We start from the raw sequence: 17786 nt of genomic DNA, 5'->3' as shown, positions 1-17786 counted from the left end.
GTGTCTTCTGATTGGCTGACGTTATTTTGTTATCAGCCCATATACATAATTTAGTCATGTGACCGTGATGTCATCAACGTTTTTTCATAGTTTTTTACGGTTTAAAATGGAATTTAGAATTAAATTATAAGAAATGACTGTAATATTTTTTCTAAAAATAACATAAAAAATTTGGTGCTCAGTGTTAAATGACTTGCTTAGTGCATGAATTTGTTTCACTTAAAGGGTCAATGTCTAAAAGTGATTAAGTCCTTCTAGAAATTGCATATAACTATTGAATACATTTAACCTCATGCCAGTACTAGGTTGTTATTGTTTTTTTGAATATTTGTTTTTCATTGAACTATAACATAATTGGTCTTGTCTATTCTTTAAAATGTTAATTTTTGTGATAAGTTGTGTATATATATATGAAAGCTATACATTGTTGCCATTTGTTGACAAACCTCTTATTGGCAGTTAAATCACAGATCTCTAATTTAATACCAAACAGCTTTTATTAGAAGATTTCTTGTTTCAATTTAAGTAATGTTATTTCTAAAACATACAGTAATAAAAAGATTTAAAAAAATATCTCCTGTCTTACACAATTTTGATAATATTCATGTGCATAAATCTATTGTATAATACTTTTACCAACTCTATTAAATTAAGAAGACTCTTTATTTATCACTATTTGAACTGTTAAAGAGCATGCACTTATTCAAAATGGTGGACATTCAAATCCATTGTACTTACCAAAAGATGTTGTCCAAATTGTGTGTAAACACAAATCTTCCTGAATCCAAGAGTCATGTCAACTGAAGGCTATCATCTGCACTACCCAGTGTCAATAGAATCAATTGGAACTTTTGGATCTAACATGTCTAAATCCATTGTAAAATTCATATAGAAGACATCTTTGTTTGTTGTATGCATGTTCATGTCCAGTTCAAATTTTGAATATATGTTGATCAAGGTTGCTTAGGGTATTGTTTCAATGTGATCCCTTTGAAATTTGCCCATAATTATAAATATCAATTGCCTCAATCTTGAATATTTGTTATTTATTATAATAAAAAATAATTATAAATACATTTTTTTTATCTTTGGTGTTATAAGTTATAATGGAAATATATACAAAGAAGAATTGCTCTGCCCTTAATTTGGCCTCAACTCTGTGTACATTAATTTATAGTACTTCCTGTCTTTACCACTACACAGAGATAAATGAAAACCAGATGGGCATGGCACATTACATTTCTATCACCAGCTCATATTACTAATTGAGATGAGAAAGATAATTTGTGTATAAATAATTTTAAAATAATGATACTAGAAATTAAACTGCAGGTGAGGCTAAATTCATTTGATGGAAAATATTATAATTAAAAATATTGTTAAAAAAAAATGTCATAAAAAAGTGACAAAAAGGCATAATAATACATATAGAACAAAAATTATTATGACTCAATTATTTAGATTAAATTTGTTGAAATAAATACCAAAGTATTCTTTCCTTACAAAATATCATATAATTGTGATAAACGTGCAGTTTAGGAATTCTTTATAAGCATTAATTGTTATTTGAAGATTATTTCAAATAAATTATTCAAATATCCAGATATATCTGAGTAAAATAAAGTATGACCATAACAAATTTAGATAATTTGAAGTAATTCCATAATCGAATGTTCAAAGAAACCATATGTTGTGTATTATTTGAACCTTAAATCTTTAAAAAAAAAAAAGTCATATGTAATATTTTAAAATGCTTGAAATATTGGTGCATTACTACATGTCTGACATTATTAAAGAAACTTTTCTTGCAAAGTTGTTGCAAATAGTCATTCCTTAAATAATAAAAAATTTTCTTGCAAACAAATTTTGTTGCAGTAACATTGCGGGAATATTGCAGGTAGCTGCAACAACCTGCAACAACCTGCAACTTTCTTGCAAACACTTCTTGCAAACAAATTTGTTTGCCGCAATATTGCCGCTATATTGTTGCAATATTGCAGCAAACTTTTCATTTCTGTAAGGGCAGATGGTAAAACACATCAAACGAAACTAACCCAACAACTGTCATATTCCTGACTTGGTACAATGAAGCATGCACGCACTAATGTTTTGTATCACTTTATTTGCAGGTTAAGAGGAGAAAACGAGTAAAATCTAGTAAGTGTCTTATTTTTCATATAGTATTTCTAAATTCTGCCAAAGAATGCAAACTAACATAACACATATATTAATTAATTAATATAAACCCCTAACAGTTGAAAAGAGATATATAACTTTGTTTGCATGTTTCTTTTTGTCGAGCCTTCGACTTTAGTCGAAAAAGCGAGACTAAGCGATCCTACATTCCGTCGGCGTCGGTGTCGTCGGCGGCGTCAACAAATATTCACTCTGTGGTTAAAGTTTTTGAAATTTTAATAACTTTCTTAAACTATACTGGATTTCTACAAAACTTTGACAGAAGCTTGTTTATGATCATAAGATAGTATCCAGAAGTAAATTTTGTAAAAATAAAATTTCATTTTTTCCATATTTTTCTATAAATGGACTTAGTTTTTTCTGCAGGGAAACAAAACATTCACTCTGTGGTTAAAGTTTTTAGAATGTTAATAACTTTCTCCCAACTATCCTGTGTTTGTACCAAAATTAGACAGAAGCTTGTTTATGAACATAAGATAGTATCCAGAAGTAAATTTTGTAAAAATAAAATTCCATTTTTTCTGTATTTTACTTACAAATGGACTTAGTTTTTTCTGCGGGGAAACATTACATTCACTCTGTGATTAAAATTTTTAGAATTTTAATAAATTTCTTAAACTAGTCTGGGTTTGTACCAAACTTGGACAGAAGCTTGTTTATGAACATAAGATAGTATCCAGAAGTAAATTTTGTAAAAATAAAATTCCATTTTTTCCATATTTTACTTTTAAATGGACTTAGTTTTTCTGCGGGGAACCATTTCATTCACTCTGTGGTTAAAGTTTTTAAAATTTTAATTACTTTCTTAAACTATTCTGGGTTTGTACCAAACTTGGACAGAAGCTTATTTATGATCATAAGATTGTATCCAGAAGTAAAGTTTGTAAAAAGATCACTCCGTTTTTTCTGTAATTTACTTTTAAATGGACTAAGATTTTCTTACAATCATAAAATAGTAACAAGAGGAATATTTTTATTGATTTTTTTCCTCATTATTGTTGAGTCTGCGATTTACAGCAAAAATAGGCGAGACACTGGGTTCTGCGGAACCCTTACAATTTTTTTTAGGTGTTATCTTAATGCCCAGATCGATATTTAACAAACTGCAATTAAGACATTGTGAGTAAATGCATCATAAGTAATCACACCAATATTGTCTCCACTAAAGTATAAAAAACTTAGAGGTGTGTACAGATTCATCTTCAACCTTTGTATCTACCAATTGTATTTGACAAGCATTTAGAATAATGTTTGCAAACACTTGTGATACACCCATTGGCAAGTAAAACTATTATACTTTAAAATTGCATGTGTATCACTATATATGACTTGATATATTCCCTGACATTGTGAGTATCATATAATGACTGTTAGAGATACTGTTTGATGTTTTTAGGCAGTTAAGCTGCCTTATGCGAGCACCCTGGATTTGTGTGCTACCCAATAAATGCTGAAATACGTGCCATTGTTATTATCTAGCTGTCTACTATATTATTTATAACTTATTGGACAGTTTTTTCATACTTTTCATTCTGGATTACAAAAAATATGACCAGAAAAACCTTAAATGATCGTCGATTTTCCCAAAAGTTTTGAAGTTGCACATATGAAGTAGAACACTTTAAGAATCCTTATGTAGTTTATTATCCCCTGAGCTTTTGGCTAAGATGTCAAAGAACAAATGTATGAAATATTTAATCGCCGAAAATCTCTAAAGTCAAGTAGTTAAGATTTCCCAAATTGCAAAACTCGTAGGAATATTGTTTGTCGTCAATACGTAGTCAACTACGTATATAAGTTCAACTGATCACGCTGTTGGCGGCAATTTTGAATTAGAAGACGAAATTTTCGTATCTTTTCAATTTGGACGCAGGGGTTTAAATTAGTGGTGGTCCGGGGTCTGTGACCTTCCACTTTTGCAGTCGGACTTTCTACGTAATTACTAGCTACGCCCGACGGACCTTGAAAGAAAATAAAAACATAACTTTGCGAACATTTTTACCAAAGTTTCCTAAAAACGATCTCAAACTTATTTTCATCATTAGTATTCATGACAGCGATGTTCAATTTGTTCAACCGCTAGCTTTATACAGAAAATCGCCGATAAATAATGTGTAAATCTGAGTAAAATTGTATCTCACTTTCTGTCAAAAACAACATTGTAAACAAAATGGCTGCCCCAAGATTACAATATCGGATCCCATTCCGGAAGCGGATAAGGGTAATCCCGGGTTTTGGGCTATCAACTAATCCAGACAGGTGACAAAATACAGCTATGCATGGTAAATAAATATAATCACTAGAATTTAAAACCAAAATTGTTTAAAAGAAAGAAAAAGCAGAAAATATTTTGTACACCAATTTTAATGTCAAAATCCAATACAAGTGACAGCTGGAAACAGTTTATCTAACAATATATATGTTCCTGGTAACAGCATATTTTTTTTTATCAGTGATAAATGTTGGTAATGCATGTTAAATGCTTTTCAAGTTAAACATATTACTGCAATTTCAAGGGGTATTTTTTTCTTCTCAATTTTGATAGGTCAGTTAAAATAGCTGGACGTTTCTTATATATAAAAAAAAAGATGTTGTATGATTGGCAATGAGACAACTATCCACAAGAAACCAAAATGACCAAAACTTGGTAACAGTCAAGATCCCCACCCCTAAACAATATATATTCATGTATGGGACAATATAACAAATCATATGAAATATAGGTGGAGTTCGTGGGGCCACTCTACCCCTTTCTGTTTTTGAATTTATAATGGTTGAGATCCACATTCTTAAACAATATATATTTATGTATGGGACAATATTACAAATCAAATAAATTATAAGGGGTCCCTATGGTCACTGTACACCTTCATGAGTGAGAACTTCGAGAAAAATTCGAGATCATCACCCCATAACCATATATACTCATGTATAAGACTATATAACAAATCAAATGAAATATAGGGGAAGTCCCTGTGGTCACCCTACCCCTCATGTTTAAGAACTTTGAAACAGTTGGGATCCCAAACTCTAAATTAAATGAAATATGGGGGAGTCCCTGCAGTCATCTGATTGATAAAATTGGGAACAGTCGAGATCCCCACCTTTAAATTAAACCATATATATTCATGTATGAGAACTAATCAAATGAAATATAGGGAGAGTCCTTAGGGTCACCCTACCCACTGCTGTTTGATACTTAGGAACAGATCTCAACCATATATATTCATGTATTGGACAATATAACAAATCAAATGAAATATAGGGGAAGTCACTGGGGTTCCCCACTCCTCCTGTTTGAAAACTTGATAACGGTCGAGATCCCCACCCATAAACCATATATATTCATGTATGGGACAATATAAAAAATCAAATGAAAAATAGGGGTAGTCCCTAGGGTCACCCCACACCCTCTTGTGTATGTTTTGAGAACTTGAAAAAAGATTTAGATACCAACGCCTTAACCATATTCATTCCTGTTTTTCATTTCAAAAAGATTGAATGACATACAAGGTCAATCTCATAGGCGACACATATGCATATCACTTTGCTTGACCCTAACACCTGTCATTTTATTCCAAACTTAGACATCATGGACTTGGGGTGAAGGTGGGAGTCATTAACATTTACTATGGACAGGTCAGTCAGACCTCACCTTGATCCCTGTAGTAGTAAACATTTGTCTAATTTGTGTCTCATAACTTTTTACTGTAAAACACAAACTCATATTTCTTTCCAGGGAAGCAAGTTCATTCATACTTTTACAAGCTCGTACTAAAGTCAACTTGAACTACTAACAGTCAACTAATACGAACAATTATGCTCAACTAGAAGAACTGCAATCATTGCAAATTTGAACCACTGCTGACTCATGAAAGACTCATGACCATTCGTGGTCATGTGCGTTGCTATTGAAAACCTTGATAAAATATGAATTATTTGCCTTAATGTTTAATTCATTAAATGAACATAAATGCACAATGATATATGAATGTTTAATGTTTGTTCTTTTAAATCTTTAAAAAAAAGTTGAAGCAACATTGCCACAGTTTTCATAATTATGTTTGCCTTGGTTTTTGGTTAACTGCCTACAGTGCTTACAGCGCTTTGATTTAATGTTGATAGCTATGCCTAATACTTGATGCCCCCTGCACAAAACGTTGCGGGTGGCATATAAATTTCTGGCGTCCGTCCTTTCATCCGTCTGCATGTATGTTTGTGCATTTTTCTGAATTGTCATGTTAGTGCTCTCGTATGAACAATTCCTGTCTGATTTTTATGAATCATATATCATAGGTTTGTATCAGTAATTTCCTGTTAAAAGATCAGTGTCGATCCATGCCCATTGGAAACATTAATTATATAAAAAATTGCATCATGTACACTTCTTGACAGATGAAACTGATATTACGGACTTCATATACAGGAGTGTGCTCTGTATGCATAAACTACCCTAACAGATTTATTAGGAAAAAAGATAACAAATTATACTCCGCAAATTTTATGGACGCCATCACCAATTGGTTAATCTTTTACCACGTCTTAGATTGTGATTTACAATTTACGTTGTCTAGTCTGCCTAGTACCAACAAGGATTCTGAGTATGACTGTTTTGCTGAGTGTTAATTTGCATTGCTATACGATGTGTCTCGGTATTTATATATCCAGCATCCATGTAACTATTTAGTTTTGATGTTTCTTTCTTCAAGTCTGATATGATATTTTTTTATATCTTATGTTTGCTGTTGGAGATGATGTGGTTCAGTATTATTTATTTATCCCGCTTTTGTTTTTGTTTTTTGTTACTTTCTTTTACGTCTAGGCCTGAATTGTTATTTTGTGCACATATTTTGTTATTTTATTTCCTTGGTTTGAATTTAGTAATTGTGTTACATTTTACATATGTCTTATTTGTCAGTATAGTCGAGTAATTCGTGGTTAGTCTTCGGTGTTGTGGGTTTAGGTTGTTTGTTTCCATGTAAATACACTCATCATGGATACCTGGATTGGAATTTTATATTTACGCCAGACGCACGTTTCGTCTACAAAAGACTCATCAGTGATGCTCGAATCAAAAAATGTTAAAGATGACAAACAAAGTATTTGAAGAGCAATGAGGACCAAAAATTCCTAAAAGTTTTGCCAAATACAACTAAGGTAATGTATTCCTGAGGTAGAAAAGCCCTAGCATTTCAAAAATTCAAAGTTTTGTTAACAGTAAATTTATAATTATGAACATATCAATGATAACTCAAGTTAACACAAAAGTGCTGACTACTGGACCTGTGATACCCTTGGGGAATTAAAACTCCACCAGCAGTGGCATCAACCCAGTGGTTGTAAATAAACTCATCATAGATACCAGGATTGAAATTTTATAAATTTCCTGTTTGGTCTTAAACATGATCAGCTACTTCATTGATATGATTTTCACTTTAGAACCACTATATGCACAGGATTTTTTGGTTTGTTTATACACAGTCTTGAATTGGAAGAACAACCAATTTGCAACATGGTTAGAAATACAAATAATAACGTCATCACAAACACAATGATATTTTAATATTCTTGTAAACAAAATGTAATACTTATGTAAGTGTCTATATGATAAAAAAAATCTACAATGTATTTTATTTTAAAAAAAATCTTGCAGTAATCAGCTGGTTATAAAATCATCACAAAAATTATTTCAGTTTTTGTGGTGTTAATCCTTACATGTGACGCGCAGTTTATTTTTTGTTGTGGTGTCCTGGTGCGCTGTAGTAAATTCATGGAGATGTCTGTCGCTATTCTGCGGTTTATATGTTGAAATTTACTATACAAATTTGTATGTATGTGTTTCTCTGTGTTGAGTATTCTTGCGTTTGTTTAATGTACAGTATTCCTGTCTAGTATTGTTAGCATTGCCATATAAGCGACAGGTTTAGTTAGCCATATATCGAGGTTCAACCCACCATTTTTTAGTGAAATGTCATGTACAAAGTCAGGAATATGGCAGTTGATATCATACTGTCCCTTTCTATGTATGTTTGCTTGTGTAGTTGAATGTTTCTATTGTTCCGTGGTTTTTCTCTTATAGTTGATCCTTACAGTTTAGTTTGATACCCGGATATGGGGTTTTTTTTGCTTAATCGAATTATGACTATTGAACAGCGGTGTACTACTTTTGCTTTTATTACGCGCTTTTATGTTAACAATTCTTGCCAGATTCTAAAGAAGCTCATGTCATAGGTTTATATCAGCAATTTCTTGGGCCAGTTTGAAAATCAGTGCCGATCAATTATTTTTAGAAGAGTAATGCCCCTTGGAAAAAATTTAATGCCAACATTTCATGAAATTCATATCATAGGATTATATCGCCAAGGTCTCTGTCAAATATTAAAATTAGTACTGATAAATTATTTGTAAATTAGTAATGCCCCTACAAAAGAAATTTTATTTCAATATACTCCTTAATATTGTGATGACAAACTGCCAATAATACATTTCTTGATATTGTGCATGTTGCTAGAATAACTGTCATGAACAGGAGTATACCATGATATACCCCCTAATATTGTGATATGACATTTTACTCCATATTCTCAACAACCAAAAAATCATAGTTAAGATTAATTTCCAATAAAAAGAATAATGACATTTCATGTTTTGATACTGACTTCATCAGCTGAAATGTCAGCTCACCCTAGCGAACACGAAATGCATTTAACTTTAGTGGAAGCTAAGAATTTAAACTTCTCCGACTGCATATGCTTTTCTGTCTTCATAATATACTTTGAGATGTACCATGTGTATCTATTTGTTATGATGAACCATAATTGTTCATAACACCGTAAAAGCATTCGAAATACTCAGATTTTCTGTCAGATTTTTCTTATATTTCGTCAAATTTCTATTTACGTCTATCATTTCAAAATTATTTGTTTGTGATCTTTGATGACTTTGTTATGTCCTCTCTTTAGAAATATTAAATCATTTAAGTAAACTATATACTTTCAATTAAACATCATGATACAGAAGTGTAGGTGATAGATATTTGTATTATTTACTTTGTGTGAAAAAAATTTAACAAATCAATCAATAAGTTTCAGTGTTGTGTCGTTGTTCTCCTCTTATATTTAATGCGTTTCCTTCGGTTTTAGTTTGTTACCCCGATTTTGTTTTTTGTCCATGGATTTATAAGTTTTGAACAGCGGTATACTACTGTTGCCTTTATTTACACCTTTAATATTCAAGCGAGTATGAATTTTTTTATTTGGAAATATTTTGGATATTTTTCTCCTGTAGGTATTCCTGGTGATATCTTAGATTGCATTCCTACAGATGAAATATTAGATAAAGTAGCACCATTGATTGGTAATATGGTCTTTCAGCTAGGAACAGAACTTGGATTGTCAGTCACAGATATAGAGAACATAAAAGTGAAATACAATCGTGATTCGCCAGGCCAGAATAAGGAAGTATTATTTACCTGGAGGAAAGACAGAAGAGTGAAACCTACACTGCGGGTTCTTGAAGAAGCTTTGGTAAATATTGGGAGAGGAGCAAACTGTTTAGAGAAAATGGTGATTGATGTGGATCCCAATACACTTAAAGTAGTAGAAATTGTTACAGGTAATACTAAATGAACGGTCTAAGTAATTAAAAAAAAACCACTACATAATTATTATTAAAATCAGTTATTCATTACCATGATTACAGGAAATATGTATATCATAGATTTATAACAGACATATTTAGAATCAGAGCTAAACCACTATTTGTAAAATAGTTTTGCCTAGTATTATACAATGCCCCTGTCATTATGTTTGTTGAATGAAATTACACACAACCAGATAAATATATCAAACAACATTGGTCTATTGTACCTCACCATGTGTTGAGAAACAAAAATATCTTAACTAATGTTTCACGAATCAATTTGTTGCTACCAGACCGTGGCCACTAATTGCCTAATACATGCTTAATAACACATGACACATGTCAGCTCTTACAAAACTTGCTGCAGGTAAAAGCAGAATAACAAAAATACCGAACTCAATGAAAAATGCGAAACAGAAAGATTTATTGGAAAGGGTAATGTGTTATCATCCTTTTATTCCAAACTGATAATGTTACATGATGATTCTTTTCGAATTTATTGACATCAATATATTATAAAGTCATTACTAAATGTTCAAAATGGTTTAAATCAAGTATTGTTTCTTTGGAATATTAAGATGACCAATGGAGTAAAATACATGTTCATTATAACTATTCCTTGCAATACACAAATAGTGGTTAAAAGGTACACTGTCAAGTATGCAATGTTTACTTTATATAAATATACATCTTACTTTAAATTTTGAATGTGAAATTTATTTATTTATTGTGTTCATTTCATTGCACTTTTCTTTCAAAAGAATGATAAGTTTTCGGGCAATGACATTTTATATACAACAGCAATGTAAGATAATTTTAAGCATTGTTTTTTTGATGATTCATTAGACTTTTTTTTCCCGATCTGTTCCTTTACAGACAGAATCAGAGAAAACGAAAACAGAATCATACAGGACATACAAACAAGCCAGATTTTAGACCATATGATGACTAATTTGGTGATATCAGTAGATGACAGACGCTGTATTGAACAACATGCCGGACAAGATGATCAGAACAAAGCGTTGCTTGATATTGTGATTAAAAGGAGAGAATCTACGTTTGGTGTATTTGTTGACGGATTAGATGCCTATGGATATAAAGACCTTGCGAATGATTTGAAATGTGATTCTCAAGAAATTAGCACAAGTGCAGCATTAGTACCTGCAGAGACTGAAGGTATAATATTGAAAATTTCTGCATACATAGGCCAAGTAGGGTTACTGCATTGGTGAGAAATAAATGTTCCGAATTAAGAACTTACATTGAGGTATATTATACAAACATAGCCTTTGTATGAGGTTGATACAAAGATATATTGATCTGAAAGAAGTATTTTGACTGAGGACGAAGTCCGAGGTCGATGTTCTTTTTGGGTCGATATATCCTGTATTGACCTCATGCAAAGGCTATATTTGTTATATTATTAATTTCCGAACATATTTGTCACGTATCAAAATCCTCATTTGATTTTGTTGGAATTTTATAAATATCATATTGTCTCCTTGACGATAACACTGAATATAAGCTGTTATGTCAATTGCTTTATTTTGTTTGTTTGTCATCTTTTGTATTTGACGATTTTTTTCGTCAAATAATCGATCGCAGATATCATTTGATTCAAAACGTTTAAGATCGTTTTTAAACAATATCCTGAAATTCATTACATGACGTCACACAGTATATCGGTTTTTAGATATTCTAAAAATAACCATGCAATATGCTTTTTGTTGTGCAATATGCTTTTTGCTATCTGCCGTTTTCTCTCTACCTTCGAACATATAGTTTAACATGTGACTATCCGTAAATAAATCAAATTTGTTAAAATATACGAATTTATAGTATTAAGTCATAACACTTGAGAACTAACGGGACTGGACTGGACACCATTTTCACCGTCTTTGAAGGTGTTGATTGCACATGGTCGTCAGAACAATTGCCAGCATCAACATCAGTGTAATCCCAATCCCAATATTAAAAAGTCTGTTTTACTGCACATTTTGAAACAAAATTAAACAGACGAGACACATGAATATGTTTTAACGAATTTCTGATCAAAGAGAAGCCAAGCTAGATTTATTTTTGAAAAATTTATGTGTTAACACGAAATTTAGAAAACAATTAGGCTATGAAAATATTTTATGAGACCCACGTAACTGTTGTTATAGAGTAACATTTTGAACTGAAGTTTTCGACATTGATTTCAATTGCACACTAATTGTTTTTATTAAGATTAATTAGTATCTATCAACCTTCCACACGTTGTTTTCTTAGCGATCAAGTAAAGTGCCACCATTTCAACCATATTTGTTTTCAACAGCACTAATTGACTACTTCTGAATATTTGTTAACAATGAAGAGAGTAATTAACTTTCAAAAGAACTTTGATGATTATGTTAAAATAAAGAAGAATTAAACTTTCCTAGTTTTAAATCGGCATTACCATTATTAGTTCATTCCCATATAAAACATGTCTTTCTAGTAATATATTCAATTCGTAATAATAATTAAATATTGATATGATTTTAAATTTTTTTGTTCATTTAATTATATTTTTTTAATTTTAAAACGACTTATTTAAACGGTATAAACATGCTGTCATGTTCGTTGAAATCAATTGTTTACATGTATCGAAGGCTAATTAACCACGTGGCACGATAAGCTATCAATCAAAAAAATAAAAAATAATACGCTATAGGGACAATAAAATCTCGACAGACCGATCAGTTTCCACTCCCATTAGTATAATAGTACAAGTATTCACCAAGACTGATTTTTATTAGCTCACCTGGCCCGAAGGGCCGAGTGAGCTTATGCCATCACTTTGCGTCCGTCTGTCGTCTGTCGTCGTAAACTATTTCAAGAATCTTCTCCACTGAAACTACTAGGCCAAATACTTCCAAACTTTAATTGAATGTTCCTTAGGGTATCTAGTTTATAAATTGTATCCGAAGTTTTGATCTATCAACAAACATGGTCGCCATTGCTAAAAATAGAATAAAGGGGTCAAATGCAGTTTTTGGCTTATATCTGAAAAACCAAAGCATTTAGAGCAAATCTGACGTTGGTTTAAATGTTCATTAGGTGGAGATCTATCAGTCCTGAAATTTTCAGATGAATCAAACAACCCATTGTTGGGTTGCTGCCACTTAATTGGTAATTTTAAGGAAATTTTGCAGTTTTTGGTCATTATCTTGAATATTATTATAGATAAAGATAAACTGTAAACAGCAAAAATGATCAGCAAAGTAAGATCTACAAATAAGTTAATATAAACAAAATTGTCAATTGACCCCTTAAGGGGTTATTGTCCTTTAATGACAATTTTTCACAATTTGTTCATCATATTTGCTAACTTTAAAAAATGTTCTCCTCTAAAACTACTCAACCAAATTCAACCAAACTTCAACTGAATGAACAGTAGGGTGTATAAAATAAAGTTTGTGTTTTATTTTCTATTTCGTCAAAAAACATGGCCGTCATGGCTAAAAATAGAACATAGGATAAAATGCAGTTTTGGGCTTATATCTCAAAAACTCCAGCATTTAGAGCAAATAAGACAAGAAGTTAAAGTTTTTATTAGGTCAAGGTCTACCTGTCCTGAAATTTTCAGCCGAATTGGGTAACTGGTTTTTCAGGTATAATGCCCCTGAATTGATGATTTTAAAGAAATTTTGCAGTTTTTGGTTATTACCTTGACTATTATTATAGATACAGAGAAACTGTTTACAGCAAAAATGTTAAGCAAAGTAAGATCTACAAATAAGTCAATTTGACCAAAATTGTCAATTGACCCCTTAAGGAGTAATTGCCCTTTAAAGTTGTTTTTTTTACAATTTGTTCATCATGTTGACTTACTTTAAAAAATCTTCCCCTTTGAAACTGCTGTATCAATTTCAGCCAAACTTAGGCTAAATGAGTTTCAGAGTATCTAGTATAAATTTTATATTTTATTTCCCTGTATGTCAAGAAACATAGCTCCTATGGCTAAAATAGAACAGGAGAAATTTTTTTTTTTTTGCTTTTGAAGAAAATAGGACGATTCAAAGAACATTTAAATAAATTGAAAAGCCAAAATAATCATTGATGAAATATTTCACCAAAAAAATTAAGGTGAGTGATTCAGGCTCTTGAGAGCCTCTTGTTTATATTTTAGTCACTTTTGAGAAATAAAACTTTTTATATTTTGTAGGCTTATCAGACTGGAATATTCCGTTGTATAAAGTTCGACTACAGAAGAATTACCTCAAGGTTATCACTGGTATACAGCATGAGAGCATAGTAGATCATCTAATATCAAAAGATGTGATCTCAGTTGATGATGGAGAAAAGATAGAATCTGGTAAAACCACGCAGGAAAAGAACAGGACATTAATAACATTACTGTTACGTATAAATGAGCAGGGATATATTGAGTTTCTCACAGCTCTACGAAAAGACTCTGTGTATGCTGATCTTGCAGATGAAATAGAAAACACAGTAGTTACAATGAGAGATATGTCAACTCTTCATACATGCTATAAATAGAATAATTCAAGACAAAAATATAGTACACAACAAGTTAAAGACAGTTGTAAACAATCAACCGGATATTGCCAATCCAGTGTTCAATGAGTTGATCACTTAAATGATCAACGTGAATAAATTACAATATACTAGTGATAACAATCTGTTATATTAAGGGCATACGATACAGTTTTGATCCTGTATTTACAAGTTCATGAAAATTTGCATATAGGCTATTTTTTACCTGATTAAATCAAATATGTATTAAAAAATATACCTTCATGTGCTACTTTTTGAGTAAAATGAGGTCGAAGTTTGGTATATTTGCTCCAAATTCAGATTTGTGGCCGTAATTTCTTTTTCGAAAGAAAGACACAACTTTTTTGTTATAAAAGATAAACACAAATTGGTTTTTGTTAAATAATTGTTAATTTCTGTATTTTATAAGTATCATAAAAAATATGCATTTTTTTAATTCAGAAATAACTCATATTTATCAAATGTTCATGAATTGAGGAAGAAACGTCATTTTTTGCTACATGTTTATCAAAATAAAAAAAAATCCTCTATTTACAGTTTTATAATATTTGGGTCACATAATCCGCCTGCAAAGTGAAACAAGCTGTTTTGAAAAATAGGGGTCCATGAACTCGTTTTCAAATTAAATCAGTTTGAATGATAAAAATCAGTCGAAAAATGCATCTTTTCCCGATATGTCACAGTTTGACGTCGCGAAAATAACATTTTACGTTAGCAACGTCATTACCTCCCCTGTAACTGTATCGTATGCCCTTAAGCACATGTTCTGTGCGAATGTCATGGTAAGAAAAAGTTAATATACATTGTATGTAGAAATCTACCTTTTCAATCCTAAATAGATGTGATCATTTTGAAAGAGTCATGCCATGTATTGTCAGTGTATTTAGATATAAATATTGGAAATAAAAATAATTGCCACATTTATTTTTAAGGTCACCTTTAACTAGGGGTACAAACCTTAATGCTTTTGATAATTTAGACTTTTGTTAACACGCAATTCAAAGAAATAAAAGTTCATGACAACAGAGAATTGTTGACTATCGAGCTGGTGTTAGCCCGTTAATGAAACATCCAGCCTAAGTAGTATAAACATGGTGATTGTATAAACTCGTTCACAAATACCAAGTTTATTTGTTGTTATGCCATAAGTGAGTAAATTTGCTGCGTTTAGTAATGACTAATCTATTTACTTTGAAATAATATGCATTCGTTTTATCTAATAAAACCATTTACTAGATGACAGGATGAGATCAACCTGTGCTTTTACATTTTAAAGCACAATGCTAGATTGAAATTGTTTGCAAAAGATTGCTAATATCACTTCTCTTCCTGTGTATATACATATCCATCTATATATGTTTTCTGTCTCTAAGGGAACTATCATAACTTGATGCAATATACTATTTGTACTTTTTTATAAATTTTGAATAACCGTCATTGCTGCAATTTGATTTTTACTGATTTTAGTTCATTCAAAACATTGCATTGTAATCTTAAACCTTGTCAATGTTAAATTAATAGTCAATTGAGGTCTAAATGTTAAGTCTAATGAATTATAAAGTATGTTATAATAAACAAAAACTAATTCGGAGACAGGATGTTGTCCTTCATGGTTTCTTATTTTTTTACAGTAGCTTGTTGTACATGGTGGTTATCAAACAGCTACATTAAAATGTACATTTGTAAACTAAAAGGTCTTATCATTAATACAGTTTTGAACAAAAATGCAACGATATTTACTCATTATGTAAGTATAGTTATTACTACATAACATGGTTTTCAACAACCAATGTTTTTAACATAAAACATCTGTTCTGTCAAATGTACTTATCTTTCATCCATCAGAAAACAGGTGTGTAAATACAAACAGATCAGTGATAATTGTTTGATTATATTATGTTCTCAAATATTTGATTATAGTTATCCAAAGTACCAGGATTATAATTTTATACGCCAGACGCGCGTTTCGTCTACATAAGACTCATCAGTGACGCTCAGATCAAAATAGTTAAAAAGCCAAAACAAATACAAAGTTGAGGAGCATTGAGGACCCAAAACTCCAAAAAGTTGTGCAAAATACGGCTAAGGTAATCTTCTCCTGGGGTAAGAAAATCCTTAGTTTTTCGAAAAATTCAAAGTTTTGTAAACAGAAAATTTATAAAAATGACCATATAATTGATATTCATGTCAACACCGAAGTGCTGACTACTGGGTTGGTGATACCCTCGGGGACGAAACGTCCACCAGCAGTGGCATCGACCCAGTGGTGTAAATAGTTATCAAAAGTACCAGAATTATAATTTTATACGCCAGACGCGCGTTTCGTCTACATAAGACTCATCAGTGACGCTCAGATCAAAATAGTTAAAAAGCCAAAACAAATACAAAGTTGAGGAGCATTGAGGACCCAAAACTCCAAAAAGTTGTGCAAAATACGGCTAAGGTAATCTTCTCCTGGGGTAAGAAAATCCTTAGTTTTTCGAAAAATTCAAAGTTTTGTAAACAGAAAATTTATAAAAATGACCATATAATTGATATTCATGTCAACACCGAAGTGCTGACTACTGGGTTGGTGATACCCTCGGGGACGAAACGTCCACCAGCAGTGGCATCGAACCAGTGGTGTAAATAGTTATCAAAAGTACCAGGATTATTTTATACGCCAGACGCGCGTTTCGTCTACATAAGACTCATCAGTGACGCTCAGATCAAAATAGTTAAAAAGCCAAAACAAATACAAAGTTGAGGAGCATTGAGGACCCAAAATTCCAAAACGTTGTGCCAAATACGGCTAAGGTAATCTACTCCTGGGGTAAGAAAATCCTTAGTTTTTCGAAAAATTCAAAGTTTTGTAAACAGAAAATTTATAAAAATGACCATATAATTGATATTCATGTCAACACCGAAGTGCTGACTACTGGGTTGGTGATACCCTCGGGGACGAAACGTCCACCAGCAGTCAAACGTCATAAAACATTAAATTTTGTAGACAAATATTGGGCCTCTACCCTCTTCAACATCAAACATATCTACACTAGGTGTTTTGCCTAAATGTTTTAAAATATGTGCTTGTGGCCTTTTGATATTTTTAATCGAATTTCACTGATGATTTCTATAACCGAAACACACATTGATGTACATAATGATTAACCTGGAATTTTTTATAAGAAGTTTTCTGTTTTGCACGTCTGGCTTTTTGTAAAAAGATGTCGAGTTTGTAAGTATAAATGGAATTATTTAAAACAAAACTTTTCATTTTATCACCAATATCAATAATGTGTATAGTTATTTCTTCGACGCATTCGTAAGTTCATGTATAAAATAAGCTATTTTTATTGATGCTACATAAACATTTGAATGTTCATATATTCTATGATCTTGTCAGAAAAGGTTTGGCAATATTTAAA

General features: G+C 31.5%; 1 protein-coding gene across 1 annotated transcript in view; it reads left to right on the top strand.

The window, feature by feature from the left end:
- Positions 1-14361, top strand: part of LOC139483478 (uncharacterized) — a 766788-nt gene extending 752427 nt beyond the window's left edge. The window contains exons 18-21 of the mRNA XM_071267500.1: positions 2130-2157; positions 9484-9810; positions 10714-11013; positions 14027-14361. Coding sequence (XP_071123601.1) covers positions 2130-2157; positions 9484-9810; positions 10714-11013; positions 14027-14361 — 990 coding nt within the window. The remainder of the gene's footprint in view (positions 1-2129; positions 2158-9483; positions 9811-10713; positions 11014-14026) is intronic.
- Positions 14362-17786: the final 3425 nt, after the last annotated feature.

This window comes from Mytilus edulis, chromosome 7 (genome assembly GCF_963676685.1).
Source record: "Mytilus edulis chromosome 7, xbMytEdul2.2, whole genome shotgun sequence".
Classification (NCBI taxonomy): Eukaryota; Metazoa; Mollusca; class Bivalvia; order Mytilida; family Mytilidae; genus Mytilus; species Mytilus edulis.
Note: the sequence above shows the minus strand (reverse complement) of the source record. Positions and strands in the feature narration are given on the sequence as shown.